Source organism: Zophobas morio, unplaced genomic scaffold, assembly GCF_036711695.1.
Source record: "Zophobas morio isolate AGI-343-1 ecotype UQ-CSIRO unplaced genomic scaffold, CSIRO_AGI_Zmor_V1 ptg000114l, whole genome shotgun sequence".
NCBI lineage: Eukaryota > Metazoa > Arthropoda > Insecta > Coleoptera > Tenebrionidae > Zophobas > Zophobas morio.
Window position 1 is genome coordinate 161,611 of NW_026972219.1, and position 14,053 is coordinate 175,663.

The 14,053-nt window shown below is 34.4% G+C and overlaps 2 protein-coding genes across 3 annotated transcripts; one reads left to right on the forward strand and one right to left on the reverse strand.

Moving 5' to 3' along the window:
- Nucleotides 1–718: 718 nt before the first annotated feature.
- On the reverse strand, nt 719–3,130 carry LOC135144957 (26S proteasome regulatory subunit 7-like). Of its 2 annotated transcripts, none has more exons than XM_064077090.1 (10): nt 3,023–3,130; nt 2,887–2,968; nt 2,737–2,828; nt 2,451–2,596; nt 2,140–2,308; nt 1,802–1,905; nt 1,430–1,658; nt 1,240–1,371; nt 1,027–1,185; nt 719–967 (listed from the first exon to the last, which is right to left on the reverse strand). In XM_064077090.1, exons 1-10 carry the CDS (start codon nt 3,128–3,130, stop codon nt 872–874), a joined length of 1,317 nt encoding a protein of 438 aa, XP_063933160.1. In that variant the 3' UTR covers nt 719–871. The 2 variants fall into 2 exon arrangements, with proteins under 2 accessions (XP_063933160.1, XP_063933161.1); XM_064077091.1 differs by having other exon boundaries at nt 3,049–3,125.
- Nucleotides 3,131–5,503: 2,373 nt separating this feature from the next.
- LOC135144969 (cytochrome c oxidase subunit 1-like) lies at nt 5,504–6,819 on the forward strand. Its single transcript, XM_064077097.1, is given in 4 exon segments — nt 5,504–5,561; nt 5,682–5,784; nt 5,932–6,338; nt 6,698–6,819. Coding segments are annotated over 3 exon segments (333 nt in total). The 3' UTR covers nt 6,104–6,338; nt 6,698–6,819.
- The last annotated feature ends 7,234 nt before the right edge of the window (nt 6,820–14,053 follow it).

A 14,053-nucleotide genomic window follows, 5' to 3' on the forward strand; every position in this document is an offset into this window, starting at 1 on the left:
TTTTTTAATTGCTTAAGAGTAACTCTTTTTCGACCAAACAAATTTTGCACTCACTTAAATATATAGTTCTAAGTTTAACTTTAGGAAATCACATTTTATAGTTAAAAAAGAATTAAGGCTACTGTAATCACTGTTTTTAGTTTCCTTATTCATATTGAGCGAATCTTGTCTACAAAAGTTATAGTTCCACACGACTTTCATAGGAGGCAGACTTTGGCCTTTTACTCGTCAACACTCTTTATAAAGGTCTTTAGGGATTAACACTTAAATAAGCTAACTAATAGAGGTTCACATCTGCTACATTTTAAGAGAAGCCTATTTTGTTTAGTAACCATTTCAAGTAACGCTGCCCCTCAACTGGAAAAATTGTTAAACTAAAAAAAACGTTAAGAAACTTTTACTTCCTAGGGCATATTTTTTCTGCTTTCATAGCAAAAAATATTAAGCTATGTTGAAGCTAGTAAGTTTACAACTACAGCCGATCTCTACTAAAATTATGGCGGGTTAGAAATGGATTAGGACCTTAACTGCGGCCATATAACACGCATCATCCCCAATAGAGTTCGCGAGCGATCGCAACTTTTCGTCTCATATTGTTTTACTATATAATATTCAGCAATATATACTTTTTTTTATTAAACTTCATATACAATAAAACTTTATTTAAAAAAAAATTCAGCAATTTTTTTACTTGAAAAGAATTCGAGATTGGGTAAGGAGAAGTGAATGGGTAGCAAGCTCAGAGTAAAAGTTGTACTTAAAATAGGCTTTTACAATACAAGCCTATGACGCCTTCTTCAATCGCTTTTAATACCTCTTAAAAATATATTGTCATACGAATTTTTTATTGCCACTCTACAGTTAACGGATCTTAGTTATAAGCCATGTAGCGAGGAGTAGAGCTGAATTTAGCGTATTCCTTTACGACTTTGTTTACGGCATCTAAAAAGTCTTTTTCGGTGGCAATCTACCGATTACCGAGATAAATTTGCCGGTGTTGTACTTTTCATTACGATGAGAATTTACCTTCCGCCGCGCGCGTATGGCGAACATGCCGGCTTCCGTACAGACGCTTCGACATTCTGCGCCGGTGCTGTTCGGACACAACCGGGCCAGAAGTTCGAATCGAATACTCCGATCAACACTCATCGATCGAGCATGGATCTTGAAAATGTGTGTTCTCCCCTTAAAAGTAAAAGTAAAGCGCTCATGTTCATAATAATAATAATTAAATGGGACCTCCAAGTCTGGAAGACCAAACTCAACTTTTCTGTCCAGACGACCAGGGCGCATAAGGGCGGGGTCGAGCGTGTCAGGACGGTTGGTCGCCATAAGGACTTTGATGTTTCCACGAGGGTCAAAGCCGTCCAGCTTTCTCCGTGCGGGAGAATAACCACGTGTGCAAACCAATACACGAAACACGTGCAACCTGGTTAATCAGCTCGAGCATGGTTCTCTGAACCTCGTGGTCACCACCCGATCCATCGTAAGAATCGTCCGCCCTTGCGCCACCCACAGCATCAATCTCATCAAAAAAGATCAAACACGCCCTTTTCGTTCGAGCCATTTCGAACAACTCACGAACCATTCGAGCGCCCTCTCCCACGTACTTCTGTACTAGTTCGCTTCCAATCACGCGAATGAAGCAGGCGTCGGTGCTAAAGTGTTGATAAAGGCGGTTATTAGTTGTTAATACTCGCAGTGCGAATCTCAATCAAAAAGTTTATTTCTATTTGTGTTATTATACAACTAAAGTACCAATGATTCTTATCCTATAAGGAAACTTTCCGTAAAAGCTTACCGGTTGGCAACAGCGCGTGCGCTAAGCGTCTTTCCGGTGCCTGGAGGGCCGTATAGTAAGACGCCCTTGGGGGGCTCGATTCCCAAATTCACAAACCGTTCAGGCTGATATTAATTAAGCTATAAGTACTCACCACCGGCAGTTAAAAAAAGTTTGTAAACTCTATTTGCTTTCAAAACTTTATTAGAATTTAAAATTAAAAAAAAAGTAAAGACCACTTTCATAATTTACAATTACTGCTATACAATTAATCAACAGATTAATTATAAATATATATAATTTGTAACTTAAAGAATTAATACTTTTACAAACAGGCAAAAGAAAAACTTAAAGTTTACGTGAAGAAGAGGCAATTCTAAAACTTCTCTCAGTTTTTCAATTTGTTCTTTGCAGCCTCCAACGTCGTTGTACGTAATGTCCGGCTTCTCTTCAACTTGCATCATGGTGACCGCCGCATCGATTTTCGGCGGAAGGGGAATTTGAATTTGATACTTATTCCGATCGACGCTAATTAATTAAACCAAAGTTCAGTTTTAGAATTTATGAACTATTAGCCACTAACTACATATTAAAAATATTAACTTAAATATATAGATACCTGTAAAAAGTGATGAAATTAACAAAGTAAACTTAGAAGAAAATAACCAACCCTACTCTCATGCCTTCATCAATATCAGTAGGCGAAACACGATCGCCTAATCCAACAACAAACTTTGCAATTTGTTTGACGTTAATAACAAATTTTATATCTTCTTCGTCTTCGGTTGAAGTAATAATTTTAGTGCAGCGTGCAACCTTAAAGTTTTGAGTTAGTGGGACATTTACTTGCAATTAAAGTTTACCACAGTCTCTAAATTAATAAGTACTAAATAATGTTCTAAAGTGTGAGTATGAAATTGAAAATTAATTATTTTTATTATTATAATTATGTAGACTTGAAGAGCTTGTTCTTCTTTCATTGCCCTAGCGTCAGCCATAACATCCCATAAAGCAGGATGAGCAAGACCTGTGTCACTTTCTTTGACACCTGAATTTAAGACAAAAAAAATTTCAAACTTAGGTTAAAATATATAATATAAACTTACCTGTTAACTCATTGACCGTTTTAAATTCCTTTTCAATTTCTTCTTCAGTGAGCTTAATTTGTTTGGTATATGGGCCAACGCCCTTTCGGAATTTGTATGTAACGCATAAAATATATAAATATTATAAGAGTATAACGTAAGTCTTCAGTAAGGCAATATCACTTTCATCTAAAGCTTGGAAAGGCTTTTCCTTCCCATTGTCGTCTTTGACACGACGCTGGTCCTCCCCTAGGTAGTCAGGCATATTCGGAGGAGCAATACTGAAGATCTCTTTAAAAAAACACCGCTTTAAAAAAACCGAATCGCAGCCCTTGTGAAGTCCAATAAATTAAAAAGGTACCGTTACCTGTCAGTAGTCAGTTTTAATTAATAAGAATGCATCACCTTTTTTCTTATGAGCTCTTAATTCTAAAATACCGTAGTTTTGACAGGGGAAAAAATTTAATTTTTATTGTGGGTTCACTTTAACAATTAATAACTTAAATTTATTTTATTGGAATTGAAAGCTACTTTCATAGGTGAGCGGTTAAAAGCATTGACGCGTTAATTTAATGTCGGGATATTGATCCACGACCTAGACCCCTATTCGTGTTTTGATAAATTTTGTATTAATTTTCGTCCCCATATATTCTGATGGATTTCGGTACAGCCTACAGCTTAAAAATTACTTATTAACTGATTTCACTGGCCTAACTATAGTCGATTCTTCGGAGCAAAGAAAATTTAGCAGTTATAATTTCCTTCTTAAGAAGTAGGCAGAGTTAATACGGTTGTATAAATTTTTGTTCGTAACTTAACATTAGTGCCATGTCGGACCTCTATTAAAGAGCTAACGTTTACCAGGCGTCCCTACATTTTTGACATGACCCAAGTTTAAATGAGTCAACATTTAGACGGTTTTCCATCTTCGGAGGGCACCCAGTTATGCAACCTTCCATATTTCTTGTTTCGAAAGGCGCGAGGAATAACGTTAACTTACAACGCCCTCATATATGGTAGAGTTTTTCGGTCACTTTACGAGAGGAACCTGGAGACGTTGTAAAGAATCGTTACTTTTTTCGGTAGGGTAGCATGCTAGGACGTGACTCGCAAGATATGGTTTACAGCTCTTCCGCCTTCTAGAAAGCACGTATACAGTCGCCAAGAACTGAATCTTTCACCTGACGCTTATATCACTGAGACAGCAGCGCAAGCAAGGGAGTTTTAGCATGTGCATTTCGCACTCATGCAAGATGAAAAATTGCATTTTAGCACATGCTGAATTCGTGAGCTCCTTGGAGGCGTATCCCTTATATAAAGTTTTTGAAGACCCTTATTGGCCCTATAGAAGGTACAAAGAGTGTTCCTAAGTAGAGTGCTTAATTATTAGGTCGTTATCCCCCGATTTCTAAGATACACTGGGAAACACCACTATTGTAGAAGACTCTTCCCCCAGTACCCTACGCAAGCTTCCCTCTATTTTAGAAGCAGCTAATCATCTCATATAAAGATAACTTCTAGCGCAGTACTAGTATAAGACACCTCTTTAAGAGAGCCAGTTGCCATCTAGTTTATAAGCACTGAGGTATAATGTAAAAAATGTTTTTTTGAGTCATTCATGTATGGAAGCCTCTTAAGCGTAAGGTAAATTATGGGCACCCGGGTAATGATACAAGGTAGGCCCAAACCTGGCTTCCCCAAACAGGAAGAGGTAAAAGGCAGTTATGACAACGCTAGTCTATCTGCAGCCTGCTTATGCGATTGTTATACAAAAGTGAAAGTAAAAGTGAAATTATTAGCCCCTGGAAAAAATGCTGACTATACACACTCAACCAACACGGTTGACTTGATCTTTACAAGATAGCCAAAGTGTTCCTACCTGTCTTAGAGCGCAGAAACGCATAAAAGTAAGTTTGCTACAACGCTGAACCGTTGGTTATTTAAAATGAGGGATTTCAAGCTTAGGCACCTAGCTAGTCTCTAAAAAAAGCTTTTATTTTTCAATTTCATGTCTAGTTTGGTAGTAAGAATATATAGTATTTATTTGCGTTATTAGTGTTTTTGGAAGTTTCGAAGGTCAATCATTAAGAACCCCGCTTTTATTTTTAGAAGTATCCTATATAATTTTAAGGTCGGTAGGATGAAATTTATATTATATAAGTAAATGCATTATTGTAAGTATTTAGTCATCTATTATTGTATTAATAATATTAAATATGCTTTATTGTTATGTGCGGAAATTATCATGTCCTACGCTTCTTCTGCAAGAGCATTGATTATTCGTCCACTATAGCGGTATGCACTTGGTAAGTGAGGACGCGCTTTAAGACAGTCTGCCGTAAGGTATGAGAAAGGAGTTAATCTTAACTCTGACATTTTGGTTGTTCTCATTTGGTAGAACATTTAATTAGCTAACCTTATATACTGTTGTTTAATTTAGTTTAACTTTTATCTCTCCTTTAGATTAGATAGTTAAAAGGTTTAACGTTGATCTGTCTATCAAAGATGAGAGTTCGATTCTCTTTTTAATCGTTAATGACAAATCGTCTAAATCTCGGAGTTTTTAGTACTAATTGTATAAACATCGCCCTCTTATATCCCCCTCTTTGGATTGGCTGCTGCCTTACTAAGTGCAACAATGTCTCTCATAATGAGAGTTGAATTATCGTCGTCTGTAGGTAACTTACTAGATGACGGTCTGTTATACAATACTGTCATAACTTCCCACGGGTTGCTAATGATCTTTTACTTTATAATGCCCATACTGAATGGGTTTTTTAACAGTTGACTAGTGCCTATACAATTCGGATGCTCAGGCTTGTTACTGCCAAGGCTAAATAACTTAGGATTTTGACCGCTACACCCTAGTTTGATCCTTTTACTATCATCCACTTTAATTGAAAAGGGTGCTGGGACTGGGTGAACTTTTTACTTTCCTCTATCTGGGTTAGATTCGCACAGCAGTCCTTCCTTTGGACTAGGGATCTTATTTTTACATTTAACGGGTATTTCTTGCCTTGCTTCATCTATTAACTTTATTGTAACCATTTAGGTATTGAGATCTAGTGCTTATTCTTTATTAAATACTTCGCTATCTATTCGAGTTACTTGGATTACTTCATTATTACTCATTACCGCTTTACCTATAATAGCTTCTGCTTTAACTATGCTTTTATTAGATAGAAACTTTAATACTAACTTTTTCGACTCAGCAGCGAGAGGAGAACCTCTTTTATGAGTGCACTTATTTTGAGTCTTTCGTCATCCAGAGGTTTATATCATTTCTCTGCCTGCTCTTGGCTTGATATCTGTAATTATGACTAACTAAACCTTAAAGCCTGTATTCGGGCCTTTAGGTATGATTTTTAGCTATGATCTCTACTGGTGTAACAGGTTGAATAGTTTTAAGCCATCATTTATTTAGCGTGAGATTGTCGACCGATTGAAAGGCTTATTTTACAGCAGCTACCTTAGTAATTGCTATACCTATAGTGTCAAGATTTTCTTTTGATTAGCTACTTTATTTGGTGGTCAAATTAAATTCAGTACATCAATGCTATTTGCTTTACTTTTTGTGTTTTTATTCGTGTTAGGGATTTATCCGAAGTTATATTAGCAAACGGTTCTTTAGAGTATTTACATGATAGTTATTTTGTAGTAGTTCATTTTCATTATATTCTGTCATTAAATCCAGTCTTTTCTATCTTTACAGCATTTTTCGCACATTTTTTAATTGTATTTGGAATAAACTATAACGCATTTATAGGGATCTGCGTATTTATCTTAATTTTTGTTGGAGTGAACTTTACTTTTTTATTACAATATCATTTAGGCTACAGCGGTCTACAAAGAAGAGTAGGATCCTATTCTGATGCTTTCGAAGCTTTTAACTTCTTTAGCAGCCGTGGATCTTTTAGCTCATTAATTGGAACTATGTTATTCATGTCAGGAATCTACTACTCATTAAGTCAACTAAAAGTTTAGTCAACTTTAGATTCCTCAGATTTTATACAATAAAAGGAATAAAACAAGGACAAGCATATCTAGATTATCTAGTAAAATGACCTCCTGAGTCCCATACATTCCTTACAGTCCCTTTATTTCATTAAATACGTCATATGCACAACTTAAAGTTACCCCACTATTAAAAACTCTTCAATCTGAACTATCATAAATGCTTTCATAACACAAAAATAACAGTTATATAATAGCTTTATTTTAAATAAAAATTATTTCATTATAAAAAATATAATACTATTAACATACTATAAACACAGTAAAAGAGGGATTAATAAAATCTTCTAATGAATAAATTAAACAAAAATTCTAAACACTTAATTATTATAAAAATAAGATAATTTAAAAATAACTATAATCTAGTCTTAACTAAAATAACATTTTCTACCCTAGAATAATCACTCCTGTTTTTATCTAGTAAGATGCTATAATATAATTTATTCTTTGTAAAAATAAAACTACTTTATTGTTTTATTATAACCTTAATGTGCATAAACTTAAAAAGTTAATAAGTTTACTATAATAATATAACTAAAAAAAATTTAATTTAATAAAATAAAAATACTAAGAAATTAAAATCATCAAAATTTTGATACTTGTAATTATCTCTAACCAGAATACTTAAGGCGCTCAAAACACCGTATATAGAGAGCAAGTTAGTTGACTTGTTTTCGAGTAACATTACAAATCGAGTGCGTGAAATCATTTTCAAATATTGAAGCTCCTTGACTTGGCCTTGACTTCAGAAGATAAGTCCATGGTTGCCAGCCAACAAACACCTATGGCAAACTGAACAGGTCGGTGCTATGAATGATAGCATTAGGAGCATACAAGTTCCTTAGACCGTTAGTCATATCTTGAGACTTCCGTCAAGTTCTGTACATTCTTTGATTAGATTGATAGATTCAAGTTACAGTCCAAAGACTAATCATCGGAAAGCATCCGGAAAAGATCGAACCCGTTCTAGACACAGCTGCTGCGCTTGTTAGTCCTGCAGGCTCTCAGTACTTGGAATACAAAGGACTGTCTGCAGGGAGCCATCCTTAGTTAAACTGACGCGTGTAGAATACATAACATCTTGTGGTGTCTAGTAACCCTCTAGGATTGGACGCTTCCGACGACTCGATCGAAAATATCTTTACACTGAAGTGATTTGCTCTGTGTTGAAAGACTTCGGTTTGGATACACTTTCGTTGGAAGGTAACATGTTTGGTTCTGAATATGGTAGCCCTGCTCGATCTAACCAATTTGAGGCACGCACGTTACTAAGAGTGCGGACTATTTCTATTTAGAAATATTCACTCTTAAAATTAGTAAAAACGGCGCAGCAAATAGGCTCTGTGGCAGGTTCTATCTTACCTGTATCGAGTAGAATTTTGCATAATCTCAGCCTGACAAAATCAGGTACTAGTAACGAACTATGAGTTTTGCACAACAAACGAATCCTGGCGTTACCTTCCGGACAACCCTCAGTGAAAAGCAATGGAAGAGCTGCGAAAGTTAGCTTGTGATTTGAATAGCAGGTTGACGGAAACAGCTAAACTATGTATATATTATGACTTCTAGCTAACCGCGTGTGAAAACATCGTCATACAAGGTATGCGTAGTGAGTAACGGAGTAGCGCTATCTCAGTCTATGAACGGTGGTGACGCATTCAATTAAATAAACGAACCATCGAATATAGTACTTATTGCTATGTATTATAACATAGTATCTAGAATAGGTATATAGAATAGTGTTACTACCTAGTATATAGCTAGAATGCTCGCGAGGAGACTGCTTTTATAACTCTTCGTAACACATACAAACCACCACTAACTACATACAAACGGACTTCAAAAAGACCGCATCACTCAGTGCGCCTATATGCACACTTGGATTTGTGGTATGCTTAAAATATTCAAAATACAAAGCATTCTGTAAGAATAATCAAGCAGCCTACTTTCTATTATGCCGAGTTATGGATAAGGTTCTAATAAATATATCTATAGCATATGGACACGCCATCAGTTAAACTCGGTGCCTTAATATACGATTGCACCCTCAAAGGGGGCTCAAAGTGGGGGTTTCCGCTCTTAACTTTAGGAAAAATTTTACTATTAAATGTTTAATTGCACTAGTTTGAGTACAGCTACTTGTAAAATCTTAAATTAACTTCAAGTATAATAATTTCAACAAATAAAAGTTAAAAATGAAAATTTATTAATGACTTACCGAGGTGAGTTAGAAGCTTGGGCCTTGATAAATGGTTTCCTACTTCATTTTAGCGGCGCCTACTTCTTGTCTGAATAAGAAGTCTTACAGAAACTTAAATAACGTATAACAAACATAATTGTCTCTAAGTGGCAAGAAAGTCCATGATAAAAAAATTCTTTGTTGCTTTATAACTTTCTTCATAATTTTTTCTTGAAAAAAAAAACTAGAGGTAAAAACGACTTAAAAATTAAAAATTAAAGTTGTTTTTTTTTTATTTATATTACTCTGACAGAAAAACAAAGTGCTTCTTGTAAAGAAATTTTTAAACGCTCTTCTAAGTTTTTCTGGTCATCGAAGCGTAGTGGGTCTCATATCTAAATCTTTGATCATTTTAATAATATATGACATAATTTCATAAGAAATTTTCATTTATAAAGCTTATTTTAATTTTGTGAAAATGGATTTTTATATATTCTCGTAAGGATTGAAAATTATGTTAAATTTTATTTATTTAAAGAAAAAGATCTTCATACTATGACTTTATTTTCTGTTTGTCCTTTGACATAAGGGAATGATATCGCGTCGTTTATAGTCTCTATTAACTCGGATGTTAATATTTTATTTAACCTTAGTAAAAGCTACGACCGAGACTAGCATTGCTTCTTTGTGTCTCATAATTTGTCCTAACTTTCAATTTTATATTTACCACAAACTTGCGATATAAGCCGTTCATGGCGCTTACATGTTCCGTTTATATCAAACAAAATGGTGTCGAAGAACCATGTCCTCTACTTATAGCATAAAGACAATTTTTAGAAGTTGCCCTTCCGCTTATTGTACTTTGTTCAGTCAAAAACTCTATGCTGGTAATATATATATGAAGTAACAGGTCTAGAAGCTCGTAATATCTAACAACTAGCTACTATACGTAAGAAACAGGAACCGCACAAACTTTTAATAAAGGGAAAAAAATTCTTAACTTTATTTATTTATCCTTTTGACATACTACAGTCGTTACCTCTGCCATAACTTAAACTGCTTAATCTGAATTCCCTCATTACGGAGAAGGTTGAGAAGGGTATCCTATTTTACAACTTAGGGTCTCTCGTTCATCACTCATTAAATAAAGATAGCAATATATTATTATCATGTAACTGTTTTAAAGCCGTTTCAATACTGGGTTTTTCAAGCTAGATCCAAAAAATGTTCAAATCGTTTATATTTTTAAAAATATTCCGTAGTATAGCCCAAGGCGTTAGTTATTATTTTGTTTGGGTGTTGATTTGGGTAAAACATTTTATAGCCGTCAGATTAAGGTAAAGCAAAAGATGTTCCATTTCACATACATGATTTAATTAGGAATTTCGCACAAACCAAGGTGTGCCTGTAAACATTCAAAGGAGAGTGTTTTGAAGAATCTTAAGTCTGTTTATATGCAAAGTCGAGCAGTAAGACCACGAGACAGATGCGTAAGTAATAGTAGGTCTGATAATAGTTTTATATATAGAAGTTTATTTTCAAGATTCAAATTTTTTAATATAGAAGGATAAAAAGCAGAAGTTATATTCTTAATTTATATGAGACTTTCAGTTAAGTCAAGACTTAATGATAACGTAAAGATATTTTACTTGATAACAGCAAGGAAGAGATGGTTGCGATAGAGTTAGAGCTTTAATTTTGCCCTTTTGGCTTTTTCATGAGATGAGCAGAGCATGGCATTTCATAGGGTTTATCGTAATATTCCACTTTGCAAACCATTTTCCTGCAATTATTTAATAGCTAATGCAGTTGATTTCATATTACAATATATGGCAGTGTCGTCAGCGTAGAGAGCTAGGAAAACTTACCTCTATTTAGGACTCGATACCTTAATAAATGATTTTCTGCTCCTCAAGGCGGGCATGGTGGTAAATCTAACAGTTACCTATATGCATTTACAAGTTTATTTCTGTCAAAAGTGTAATTAGCATTTTCGAGTTATTTTAGTCTCATCTTTAAGAGAGCAAAAAACTAATACTCCCACCTTGGTAGACAAAATTTACTTAGCTAATCTCTATCCATTTGCTTAACAAGCACTTCAGTTACAATTTTTTTTTTCTTTCTTTCCTATAATCAATATGTACTGTACAGCTGATTGACGTAATTTTGCAGTGCTTTAATGTTATGAACATCGAACTTCTTCAATTTCGTTGATTGTTTCTGTCTTTAAAAAAAAAATTTCCTTACTTCTGGTTATATGACTCATTTTTCAAACGTTTACTCCCTGTCATTATAAATTTTTCTTTTTGATCCTGCCTTTTAAAAAATTTATAGTTAAATACCATACGATTATATATAAATTTTCACCTGCTTAGTTCAAATTTCATAATGCGTTCATTGCTTTTTTTAATTTTCATTTCTCTGACTTATATACGTTTTTTATTGCTTCATAACTACCCAACACATTTACGGTGCTAGTTATTTAGCATTCCTAGTATCCATATGTTCTTTAAAAAGTATAAAATAGGACTGAACCGAAGCATTAGAATTCAACTTAAGTTTACAAATATATTCGTTTGAAACGACAGCCTAAAATACCTTCTTGAAAAACTAGATTTGGGCAATGAAAAAAAAGTATGTTTATTTAAAAGTATGATACGTATACATAAAAGTGGGCCCTAATGTAATAAGCATAGATTTAAGTAAGTGTGGACAACTCCAAGCGCGATCAATTTTCACACCATTAGCCCAAAGTGTTTAATGGTGATAAACTACACCTTACTTTCTGATAATAGAAATCACTCCAAATATTTCTATCTTTTAACACTGCTTGTTTACCTAAGGTAAATGACTTCATAAATTGTCGTACAAAGACGGTTTAAATAAGTCTTGTTATCTGGTATAATTAATATTCGGACGAGTTGTTAGAGTCTTTATTTCACCGCAGGTCATGAACTTAATTTAGACGTATTATGTTTTCATAGGATTAAAATAAGGATTTTTTGTATATGTGACAGACCAAGACAGCACACAACTGACGGCAGCCGCGTAAAACTCTATTACTAAAATTTATTTCTTGTGAATGGACCCTCTTTTTTATTCTAACAGTCTATGCATTTTAGTTGTGTACCTGTTTATAATATATCTACACAGCGAGGTAACAAGGTTGTGGTATCGCATTGGCAACAATGTGAGTACCTAAAAAAAACTATTCAATTTCTTAGTATATTTGTAATTTCCAATTTAAATTCCAAGGCAGTTTTATATAATTTTATTGAAGTATCTCTTGCTCACACTAAAACCTAACTAAAAGTGTTTAGTGTAATTAAGTAATATATATAATTTCGGGCTCTATATAAAGTAAAAAATTTTAAAACAGAAATTCAGTAATCATTTTATATATTATACCTTTTATAATATGTGCAAATAATTTTCATTATTTTATGATAAATGATGCCATAGAGTATAAAGTATCATTAGGTTAACAGTCTCAGCTACAAAATGGACATAACTAACCCTAATTGGGCTTTCCTGTGTTATAAACCACTCTTACAGGCTCCTGGAGTCCCATCTCTAAGAGGATAATATTGGTATACTCGACAACAGGACCTCGTAAGTGTCCAGCTGTTGTAACATCTGGCAAATCAGTGAGCACGTGAACAACTTCATGTATAAGAACGCGATTAATGCTATTTTTATAGTATACATTATTAGGACCAAGGTAATGCTCTGTAAGTTTGTCTTTAAGATACATTGTAGGCTCTGAACTAATCTTAGTGTAAAAATATCCTTCTTTATTTACTTTTTGATGGATAACTTTTGAAGCAAACTTTTTACTTTTTAAGACTAGTCTAACACGGTTTCTTGCTATTTTCCAGTTATACTTCAACAGAGCGTTATTAAATAAACGTCGAAAAGTGAAGCTTTTCGTATAGGCTTCATCAAGTAAGAACGCTAAGTATTTATACTCCTGTGTTTCTTCTGCTAATCTCGGAAGGGGAAATATGTCATTAATTTTAGACAATTTTTTAAACATTAAATCGCATACTCGTAAATGTGAAAGTGATAGCTGATCGCTACCATCAACAGCAACACGATCGTGGTCTAAAAGAAAGGGGTCAAGATTTTCTGTTTGGATACGCAATTCGGGGTATGTATTGGCAAGGGTTCTGTAGTGGTGAATTAACTCTAGCTGTTCTTTCGATAAGCTTGTGAATAAGCTGGTTCTTAGGGGAACTTTATAATAACTAAACTGACGCTCAAGTTCTTTAAGAATTATGTTGGTATATTCTATTATTGGCCCACGGAAATAAGTCTCGGTAGGTATGAAATGTATCCCTGTGAGCGCTTTTATAACTTCAAATAAATAGGCATGCTCCGCAGTAAACGGTACAGGGCCAACGTCAGCTTCATAGTAACGATGGCCAATAAACTCTACATTTAATCCTATAGTGCGGACTCTACCAGCTGCGAGAAACTCTTCTTCGGTAATTGTGGTTCTAAACGCTTCTCTAGGCGCAATTAACCACCGCCTTTCTGGAAATCGGAGCTCAAAGTCATAAGCACAATTAAACAAACGCCTAAAAGTAGGGCTCCCATTGTAAGCATCGTTCAATATCCTTTTTAACAAATTATATTCGTATTGACAGTTCTTCCAGTTTTCGGGGTAGTATTTTTTATAATCAAAGTAATTGATATCTTCTTTACTTTTAAGAAAAAACACATCTATAGCAACTTCCTTATTATTAAGAAATCTGTTAGTAAAATCCGTGGCTAATTCGTCATGTAGTAATAGTAAAGGATCAGGATTTTCTAGTTGCATTGAGAGCTCAGGGCAGTCTTGGTATAGTTGTTCGTAAAAGGTGGGTACCCTGAAGCTAGACCCCGAAAATACTGCATCATTGGCTGGCCCTAACAATGGTTTAAGTTGAGGTGTTTCAGAAGGGTTAACTAAATTTTCTGTCCCTACAAGTGATTTTGTAGCTGTTACAGACC